Source organism: Corvus kubaryi, unplaced genomic scaffold (genome assembly GCF_017639235.1).
Source record: "Corvus kubaryi isolate FWS band 111438036 unplaced genomic scaffold, C.kubaryi_AGA036_p1.0 37385, whole genome shotgun sequence".
Classification (NCBI taxonomy): Eukaryota; Metazoa; Chordata; class Aves; order Passeriformes; family Corvidae; genus Corvus; species Corvus kubaryi.
The window spans coordinates 11,474,971-11,485,986 of NW_024581127.1; the positions used below are offsets into that span (position 1 = coordinate 11,474,971).

Genomic DNA, 11,016 nt, shown 5'->3' on the forward strand with positions numbered 1-11,016 from the left:
CCCTCCCAAATGAAAAAACTGCCCTTAATTACTTTTCCCGTTTGGTCTCAGTTTGGTATTTCTGTTATCTCAGCTTTATTACTGATTAGCTGCGTATGGTCACGTGACGCCAGCACGATTGGCTTTGCTCCAAAAGGAGCCCAGTATTCCCTTAGGTTATCCCTGCAGCCTGACAGTCTCTTGCATCACTTCTCCTTCACCAGCTGTGAAATTCAGCCATTCCTTGTGGCACTGTCCATGACTTCTGTCAGCTTCTTACTCTGTTCCTTGCCATGCTCTGCAGCACTTCATGCTCTGCTCGGTCCAGCAAGCTCTGGCCAGGGAATACCCATGAGCCTCTATCCAGCTGCTTCCTCCCAGAGGTCATTTCTTCATGGGAAAGGCAATTACACAGCAGTTGCCACATTAATAACATTTTAGTAGCAGCTTGATTTTTTCTAAATAGATATAAATTGGATTTTGAAATGTCAAAGTCTATCACAAATGATTAGTCTGGCTTTACTCCCCACCCTGCTTTGGAAACAGCAGCTCACTGTCCTGCCACAGTTGCCACCTGACATGGACTGATGTCAAAAGAAAACATTTAAAAGAATGTTACTTAAAAAAGAAATATACCTGGCATACAGCAATAATGCAGTGTAAATGTTACAGAAAGCAGCCAAACATTTTGTGGTAAATAAACTAACAACAAGGATGTTATAAAATGATCAAATCTTCTACAGATAAACAACAGAGAACCTCAGCCTGAAAAGTGCCAAAGGGATACAGTGGCAGGGCATATACCTCCCATAATTACCTCCCTGTCAATATAAAACTTGATTAATAAACCATAGCAATTAGATAAGTCCAATTTTTCCAGTAGACAACCTATTTATATCCACCTTTGCCTAACTTTGCAGCTGCTTGATTTTGTATCTCACAGCCACATCTGACTGTGAGAGGCATTAAATACCAGCTGCCTTTCAGCAGCTACGAACAGCCCCTCTTTCTGACTTTGCCCTGAAACAGATTAGAAAGGATTGCATAATCATGCTAAAGGGAAATTTCCAGAATCCACCCCTTCTCAGCTGAGGTGGGGTAGGATTGCAGAGGCATTTTAAAGCCCCAGCTCTGAGCTGCATAAGTTTTTATTTCCAGGCTGCACGGTACTGGGCTGGCAGGACCTCTGTTCTGCACACCAGGCTACTTCCATCAGGCTCAAAAGCCAAGCCACCCAGTGCAGGAGCCCTCTTTCCTCAGAGACGGGGACCATGTGCCAGTGCTCACATGCTCCAAGGCCACACAGGCTGGCTGTGCAGACTCACCCCATCTGTGCAGGCACGCTCTGCCTAATGACATAACACTACTGAAGAACTACTAGAGATTATTTTTAACTCCTAGAGGGGGCTAGCAAGTTATGAGTCAGTGTTCCTACCGGAATACTACCTGGTGAAGGGTAGATTTAGCGTTGTCTAAGTCTTCTGCTGTGTTCTGTCAAAGGGGAATTTGACCATGAATCAGTCCTGTAATTTGTCTATTTTCACTCAAATTCTAAATTTACATATACTGGCAAAGAAAAGAATTATTCTCTTGTTACCTGTAGAGAAACTTAGCAGTACAACTTGAGTCATTACTTTCCTCTCTTTTTCCATATGTTTCCCAAGAAAAAAATAGCAGGGAAAGTATAGAACTACACATTTTTCCCTCAGTTTTTTTATCTGAAGTGTCTGCACTGACCATAAAGCTGGCTGCCTTTCCCTTCATACACACCTTTCATGCCTTTCTATCCACATTCTGCAGAAGATGTACAACTACACAGCAGTTTCTGAATACTTCACTCCTGCCTTGCTCTGCCACCTGCTGCTGGTGGAGGTCCTCTGTTCATTTGAACTCTACCTGCACATCTCTTGCTGGCTTTTCAGCAAGTACAGCATCTGTGCTGGCAGAACAGCTGCTACCTGAGGTTAATCAATCCTTACCCACGCTGGGAGCGGAAGAAAATTTTTCTCTTTGCTACACAAGAGCTGTGTTCAGTGAGAAGCGAAGCACCACTAAGAAAGAGTGTGTTTTGCTTCAGCTGCTTATTGCAAATCAATCTGCTTTTCTTTTCAGGCATATGGGTGTTTTTCAGAATATCATAATGACACTGGGTTAGGAAGTACTGCATGTGCCTGGAGAGTAAAGAATGATTTTTTGCGCTCTGCTGGTTGGTGTTTGAGTGAATCACTGATTCCTGATGTGCACATCCAGTTTGTGTACCAGGTGTACTCACAGACACATCTCTTTGCTGCTGCCCAGCCTGTCCTCACAGCAAGGGCAGCAGTTCAGAAACCTGACTTGGACCATCATGCACATCTCTTTCAGTGCTAGAAAACAGCCCCCTGCAACCATAGAGTCCCTGTAGGGGAATTTCTTCTGTGTAAAGTTTTATGATTGCACAATAGTGGCTGATAGCTCATTTCAAATTACCCTTCTTGCTCTCCACAGTCTGTGTGACAATTTGAGAGGATGTCTGTCTTTTCTCAATTAAATCCAACATACATTTGGGAACAAGCAGATTTGTTAAAATGAAAAATCACCTGCCAAGCACTATAAATAAAACTTTACAAGTCAGCCTGGGCTGGAATTAACCACTGAGGCATGCAAGATCTTGTAAGCAACATTTCTGTTTGATTTAGAACTAATAAAGAAGGGATTTAACTTCTTGAGGTAGAGCAGAATCTAGTTATTGGAATAGTTTGTTAAAAATGTAAGAGCAGAACACAGCTGTAGTATTGACTCCTACAATTTCTATTTTCTTTTTAATTGCCTCACAGGATCTAAAGCTTGAGCCACTTGAAGAGGAAGTTTTGGAAGAAAATGCAAGATCTGTAAGTACTTTTCAAGATAATGATTTTGACATTGGATTTGAAACACTAGGCATTGAGACCGCATCTGGTCTCTTCTGTTAAAAAATAATTTTAAAAATCTTTATCCTCACTTTTTCCAGTAATCACAGTTAGCAGAATACACTGTGCAAAAGGGAACAGAACAAAACTTAGAATATGTGGGCAAAACTTTTATACTAATTTTTTGCATTGCTTTCAAAGGATAGAGTGAGCCAAAACTTTAACACACATAAGGAGAAAAATGTGTCATTAATAAGATTTATCCAATGTTTATGGGGTGGTGGCTTCTCTGCTCCAAATGCTGCATGCATACTTTAAACCCTTGTTTTACAGCCTCCTTCCCTCCAAAAACTGCTGTAGGAAATCTTATGAGGAAAAATGAAAGAGTATCTAGTGCTAACCAGTAATCAACATTACAACCTACAAAACCAAAACTGTGACCAGAAATAAACTTACTGTTAAACAAGTTTATGTCCCAAGATTGATACACTAGCATTCCTAAATTCACGGCTTTGAACCTAAAAAATGCAAATCAAATGCAAGTGAAAAGATTATTTCATAACAGGAGTTGCATTAGATTTTTTTTTAAATGAGATTATGCATTATTGCTACACAGACTGCTTATAATCCATGATATAACAGTATTCATAATCAAAGCAGAAACAAGTCAAAAACCTGTATAAGACATTAAGTTGTACTCATTAAGAAGAACATAGTGTTCCTTTAAATATTCCATTAGTGAAGTTGACAAGCTTCAGTAGATGAATCAATAAATTAACTATTTGAAAGAGCTAAATGATAATTATATTAATTCAGGATAAATAGGTCTTCTGTACTACTGACTGTTTCCATAGTCCTGTTTATAAAGACTTTTCATTTCCTGCAGAATTGTGGAGGGAAGACCCCCTCTCTATCCATCACTTAACATGGGCTATCTTAGGCCTCTCACTCACCTGAGGTTCAGGGCTCTAAAAGGTAAAAAACTATGAAAGCACCTCAATTAAAGCAACAATGCATCCAGTGCAGATTGTGGGGATATGCTCTTATCCCAAACCTCACACCTGCTGGCATACATTCATCCAAGGAAACTCACTGACTTTATTACTGAACATCTTAAGGACCAGCCTTTGTTTTGCCCTCTTCTGAAAAGACTCTCATCACGAGTTTGGACAACTCTTCTTCTCTGAAGTGGACGCTCATGCCTAGACATAAAAACCATGCTTTCTAACAATGCATTTCTAATTCTCCACTCCAGACAGGGACTTCAAACTTCAAGGGAACTTTTGTGCATTTTCTTTGATGATTGTGGTTTGTATTGTTTCATGATAGACTTTTCTGAGTTTAAAGTACAAGGAATTCAGAGGAAGATATGGCAGTAATAGTGTAATGGTTTTGTATCAGCACATAATGATCGTTCAGCATCAAATGTCTGTGATAGAAGAAAAAGTGGAGGAATTCCGTCTTGCCCTGAAGCAGTATGTGGAATCTGCTTCTGCTCAAGGTGGCTGCTTGCAGTAAGTACAATGTTATTGTCCCTGGGCTGAAGGAAGGAATGTAGTCTTTTTTCTTTAATAAGATAATAATAATAATTCTTGGATTATTTATGAAGAGAACCTATAACTCCTTTCTTGGTGGGTTATGTGTGTGTGTAAGAGCTTTTCAAAGACAGCTAGAACTAGAAAGAGATGTCAGAATGTGCAGATTTTAGGTACTATCACAAAATGACAGTACAGGCTATCCCAAAGATGCTAAACAATCTTTTCAGGCTTGTTAGCTCTGCAGGTCATCAAGTCATGACTTCTGGAAGCTCCTAGGCTGAGACTCTTTGTTGGAAAACTCATTTGCCATCCTTCATTTGTGCTCACCTGGCAATGGAGCAACTTATCAACTTGTTTGCCAGTTCTCTGCTTGGAAGCTTTCAGAATCTTCCCTTTAGGCTGTCATTGTAGCATTTTAATTCATAAGAAAGAATTGGAAAAATTAAAAAGCAAATTTGTCAATGAAACTGTGTTTCTACTTTGCTCCTTTTAGAATTAAATAAAACATTAGAGCTGGGTTAAGAATAAATTTTAGCGGCTTACCACTGTACTTAATTTCTGAATTTAACATAGTGGAGAGATCTACTATCATACATCCTACAGACCATTATGAAAAACATATTTTTGTAATGTGTACACAATACTGCATCTTTCTTTATATTCAAGGGCTTCGAAGACTGCCTATCACATCTCTAATTTATGAGTCTTGTTACTATGAGATTATCACATTTAGGATTTTATCAGTAGTGTTCACATAGACCAGAAAAACTAAGTTAAGCTGGAAGAAGAGTGATCTTTCTGCAGTGGTAAAGGCAGACTGATGAGGAAAATAAAATTTTCTTGTTGGCCAAGAGATGGGAAAAAAACCCCATGAGAAGCCCTCCCAGCCCCCTCCCAGAAATGAACATCCAGCAAAACACTGTAGTGACTGCAGACTTGTCAGGGAAGAGAGATTACATGACTTCAGAATGCAACTCAACAAATGGTGGCACAAAGTTCCTTTCTCACCCAAGTTTACAGGCATTTGGTAAGTCTGTAATGCCACCTAACGAATGGGTTTTGCTGTAGCTATAATTGACAGTGACTTGTTTATTCCAACAGCTTTTGATATTTTTGCTATTTTACCGTGCACTTTCACATACAGCAGGAGAAAACCAATAAATCATAAAACATTGCTGACCACATTATGAAGCATAAGCTGAGACCAGTTTTCAAGCGCATCCTTAGTGAGATCAGCAATCTCACATGTGGGCACACTGACAAATCTGTATATATACTTTCTGTGCCATTTATTGAAACACCAATTTGAGTACCCAAGTGCATAAGTGCCCTACATGCTATAAAGCTTTTATGCACAGGATAATAAGCAGGATGATTCTGTGTAGAGGATCAAGAGATATTCTGTGGGTCATTTTTCCCCCTTGAGAAACTGTTCCTTGAATAACTTATGAAAAGTAACTAGTACCCAAAATATTATTTTAAAGGTGTATCTGCAGCAGATATCAGCCTATCTGGCAATACTAACTAATAAAAATAAATACACAAGGATTTATTTTCTAAAAGCTCACATAATTTGCAGTATATGATCACTATGATAATATAACTTTGTTAAGTTTATTACTTGGGTTGTTTTTTGGGTTTGGTTTTGTTGTTTTGTTCTGTGGGGGTTTTTTTCAAAAATCACTGCATTTATTCCTAATCATAAGCAGTTAGGAATAAAATGTATATGTCAAATAACTTTATTGCGTTTCATTAAATTAGTTCTACTGTGAAATTTTTAGTGTTTCCATACAGAAGTTTCCAACTAATTTCCGCTTCATTGTTTATGAGTTCTGGGAAAACAGCAATGCCTGGAATAGGTAAGTTTTGGTGGCATTTTCAGGGTTTTGGTGGCGAGTATTGTTTTTTGGGTTGGTTGTTTTTTTTTTTTTTTTTGGTAATACATAAAGTTTTGAAGTTTAGAAATCAATTGTGTAGAAAGACTGAGTACAAATTACTTTAAATACTGCTAACTGATCTTTTGATAAATATATCACAATTAATACTTCAGAACAATACTTCAGTTGCTAAAGACTTGAATATACTGAAACATAAATAAAAATGCCAGAAAGAAAAAGGTGATTCAAAACAGAAAAAGTCTGAAAGTGAGTAGATAAAGATATAGCATCAGACAGATGTTAGTTCATCGCCGACAGAAAACCAGGAAGACAGCAATATTAACAGAGTTTCACAGTAAAGAAGAAAAAAAAGACCCAATTATTGAAACAAGAGATGTGCCACCCCACAGCACACTTCAGCATGCAAGTAGTTATGGGGAACTCTCCCAAAACTTCCCAATCCACATCACAGGAACTCATCTGACAGACTCCCAGTGTCTCTTTTTGGGCCCAAAATAGAAGTTATAGTGACTAAATATCCTACCAGATGAATTTTAGTCTCTGGCAGGCAGATGACTAAGAAATTGAGACAAAAAGATAATCTACATTTAGTTAAAAAAAACTCAGACAAACCAACCCTATGATCCTAAATCTGTAGACAGAACTCGTGCTTAGGGAGATGGAGAAGTCTCTTGAAACTTTGTTGCTTTCCTTTCAAACCAAAGCCCAGTTTTACTGGGTTTCCGGTCACAAAGACTCAAGAACACTGGTAACACACGTCAGCATCGTACTGGGTCACAACCAAGAGATGAGCATCAGAGTGACAGCGAGCTGCACAGAAAAAAACTGTGTTTAATATAACATGCAAGAACTTCATAGCTTATCTGGTCTCCTCTCCCACAATAACGTAGGTTTTGAAGCACAGAATCTCTGTTACAGCATTAACTGTAATTAATTAACTTAGCAGTAACTTCTAATGCTCGTTTAAAAAATTGAGCTCCTTTAAAAAACCTGTTACTTTTTTTTTTTTTACAATTATTTAGCCACCTTCAAATGAATTACAGCAAGGCATTCCAAAGAAGTAATGTGGATTTCTTGGAAGCTCCAGAGCTCATCACAACAATGCTAGTCCCTGGTAAATATCAACTTTTCACATTTTTTTGTTTGTTCCTTATGAAAGGTTTTATTATATTAGTGTGTTCCATATGCAAGACCATTGCATAATATCATCCTTAGTCAGATCTGCTTTGGTAAAGTATAGAGGAGAAAGGGACTCAAAATGTTTTTATTTTAACTACAGAAATATAAAATGCATCAGCAAGGAGAAGACCCACAGTGCTTTATTTTACATACTGTGAAGTTACACTAACATACACTATTTGAGAAAATATCTAGAATAAACAATACTATTTGTGAATGGTAAAATAGACCCTGTTTAAGCTTTTCAAGGAAAAAAAAATGCTTTCTGATTAAGACTTCAACTTATTCCTACTTACATTGACTGAAGGGAGCCTTAATTACCAATAACTGATATTTACTAACCAACTTGTTGTACATACTTCCTGCTATGTTAAAAAAAGCAAGGTGGTAAAGATTCAGATTATTATTCCTAATACAAACCAATGAGCATGTAACATCTTTCTCCCAGAAAAAAGAGTTAAAAGGCACAGTGCAGGATGAAGCAAAGAAAGCATCAGTCCCATATTTACAGAGAGAGGAGAGCAATTTTGGTGGTTTTTTTTTATTTTAAGGAACACAAATCTATTACAACGAAGCCCTAATTTCCTGTATGTCTGGGTACAGACTATATTTAAAATAATAAAACCTCACTTAGTAGAAAAATAAATGTAGTCCTGTACCCAGGATTTCTCCTTAAAAGAAACTGGCCGAGACATCTTCAGACCTCATGAGCCTGATCTGGACACAAAATTACATGCCAGGGATCCCTGCAGAATCAGAAGATTGCAGTTAATGAACCAAGAATCTCTGTAAATCTTGTATCTTACTGGGATATTGCTGGATTTAAGACAAACTTGACTGTAGCAAACAATGAAGCCTTTCCCCAAAATTCTTTGCGTCCAAGAGACTGCACATGATCCACCAGTGTTCCAGGGTAGTTTTCTCATGGGTAAAGTACAATTAACATAAAATAAAATGTAAATGTAACTTTTAAATGCCTAAATATGGAAGTGTCTGAAATTGGATTCCAGCTACACATTAAAGCATTTACTCTGCCTGCTAAGAAAGATTTCAGTCTGCAGCACTCTATCTGGCAGACAGCTGCCATAGAAACAGCATTTCTCACTGTGTACTCCTTGCTGGGGTGGGGGGACCAATGGGAATTAATGCACTCACAGCTCTTCGTACAATTTTATACATTACCTGTAATTTAGAAATCTGTGCACTGATTTGAACTCTGTTTCATGGAAATATGATTTGTATAGATCATCCCACAACTGATCTATATAAATCATCTATGTCTTTGAAAGACAGTAAATGTTCTTGAAGTATAAAATGATGGCTGCAATACACTGCAGTACACTTTAGAAAAGAATTTTAGACACCGTAAAGTGACATCACTGTAAAATCAGAAGAAAAAACCCCCAAACCTGTCTGCAATTAGAACACAAGATAGGCTCTATTTTAAGAGCAAATTTACCTTGGATGAGAAACTTCCAAACTTCCTCTACACATCTGGGTAGCTAAGAACTGAATCAATTGCAAATTGTAATCTGAATCTGATTCGATCAAAGTTTACAACCCAAAAGTCTTTACCAATTAAGTAAAATTAATAAGGATACACTTATGTGGCCAAGAATGATTCAGGAAGACAAGTTTTCAAGACTGTTTGGTCCAGTATTATCCTAAAGAGAATTAATTTCCCGTCGGTTAATAAGAACCACAACCTATTACAACCACTCATACACCTGTTAACTCACCCAGTTGCTTCAGCCAATCTACCAGGGTGGCATGAATCACTCAGTTCACCTTCAGTGAATATCTCATTTTTACACAAGATCTGGACTTGAGGACTCCTGAGAACCTTTGAGCGAAGAAAACATAAGCTAAGGGGAAACCATTGAACAATTATAACACTATAACCCATGAGAAATAAATAGTTAAATTCGCATTTTTGGGGGCTGAAATTCATTAATCCACTGATGTTTCAGAGACTACTAGGCTCATAGCCTGAATTCAGGTAAGACTCTTGAGTATTTTCTCATCACGTTTCTTCATGAATAACAATTTTCATTAAAATAGCATTAATGGCAGCATTTATGGATACATACACAAGAAACAAGTTCTGTAATGAATTTCTGTAGTGTGAAACCTATGGAGCCGAGAGCACCCATCTCCCATCTCTGGCATCTCAGATCCAGTCACAATTCCTTTCCTTCCTTCCCATCTCTCTCCATAAATCTTGTGGTTCCTCTCTGCATAAGGCTCCATTTCAAAAGGCCAAAGGCAAACAAACACAAATTGGTTTCACCCCAGCACTGTCTATAATCTGGTGATTACAGAACTTTTTATGGGAATGACATTTTACAAGTTCATCAATTCTCTTACTTTCGAGGACAAAATGCTATTAATTCCTAGAGCTGTGTTAAAAAACCACCAGATCAGAATAATGTCACAAGGAAAGCAAGTCATTAAAGGTAACACAACCAGGGAACAGAGTGCTCAGCTTAAAAACTGACACAGCAGCACAGGATTGAGGATTTATGTGGTTTGCACTTGGGTATCTGGGTGCTTAAATCTATGCAACTGCACCTATGACACGTTAATGCTTCTTTTGATGTTATCAAAAGGAGATATAACGCTTGTGATAAAGCCATCTTCCCACCACTTATACTCATCTCTCCCTGTATTCTGAGCACTTTTTCTCACCAGTATTAGCTGCATATATTAAACTAATCTTTCTTTATATATGTTATAGGTATTTTATTTAGGATTTTTACCAGAGGTCAAAGAAGAAATGCCCTTTATGTTAACAAATAAATAAATTCTGCTCTCTTTCAGCATCGTGGTGGGTCCTCAATAACGACTAGAAGCTGTGGTTCCAAGTAATGTTAATGTATTGTCTTTTGTTACACTATCATTCATATTGCAGCGTACAGGTGCATTTATGATGTGATAATGTTCGTTATTATGGATGGGATCTTTTCCACTCGATCCATTTTAAAATCTGGAAAACTGCGTATTCATTACCTTCTCCTCTTGTGACTAGTTCAGTGAAATGAAGCATTCTAAAAACTGAAATAAGACAACATGATAAACTATTTATTTTGTATATACAGTCCAAACTGTCACAGAAAAGTATGTCTTGAATGTATGACTAAATATTTGTGAAAAGTTTTATTATTGCATTAATAAATAATCATTACTTAATGCTGCTGTGGTCTCCTTTTACAAAACTAGTATGAATCTGAACACACATTTTCATACATGTCTGCAGAGAAGCTAAGTCCTTAATGAAAAGAATAAACATAGGGACAACTCTTTGTGCTAATACAGAACTTAGCCCAGGATATTTTCTGCTCAAAACAAGACAAGGCAGTACTATCTTCTCTTAATGGACTCTAGCCTTTACCCTCACAAGAGGAAACATACCTGCCTGTCTGTTGTCATTATAGATCCCCAGACTTGACATTTCACAACCTCTATGGCCTGACCACTCAGAAAATACTTTCTTTACATCTCTGGCAGGCTCCTGTAGAGAAACTGCTGTTACAG

The 11,016-nt window shown here is 37.6% G+C and overlaps 1 protein-coding gene across 2 annotated transcripts in view; it reads left to right on the forward strand.

Moving 5' to 3' along the window:
* Positions 1 to 10,671, forward strand: part of NECAB1 (N-terminal EF-hand calcium binding protein 1) — a 57,984-nt gene extending 47,313 nt beyond the window's left edge. For both annotated transcript variants that reach the window (XM_042036403.1, XM_042036402.1), the window contains exons 9-13: positions 2,796 to 2,849; positions 4,269 to 4,381; positions 6,187 to 6,264; positions 7,326 to 7,417; positions 10,303 to 10,671. In XM_042036403.1, coding sequence (XP_041892337.1) covers positions 2,796 to 2,849; positions 4,269 to 4,381; positions 6,187 to 6,264; positions 7,326 to 7,417; positions 10,303 to 10,331 — 366 coding nt within the window. In that variant the 3' untranslated portion in view covers positions 10,332 to 10,671. The remainder of the gene's footprint in view (positions 1 to 2,795; positions 2,850 to 4,268; positions 4,382 to 6,186; positions 6,265 to 7,325; positions 7,418 to 10,302) is intronic.
* The last annotated feature ends 345 nt before the right edge of the window (positions 10,672 to 11,016 follow it).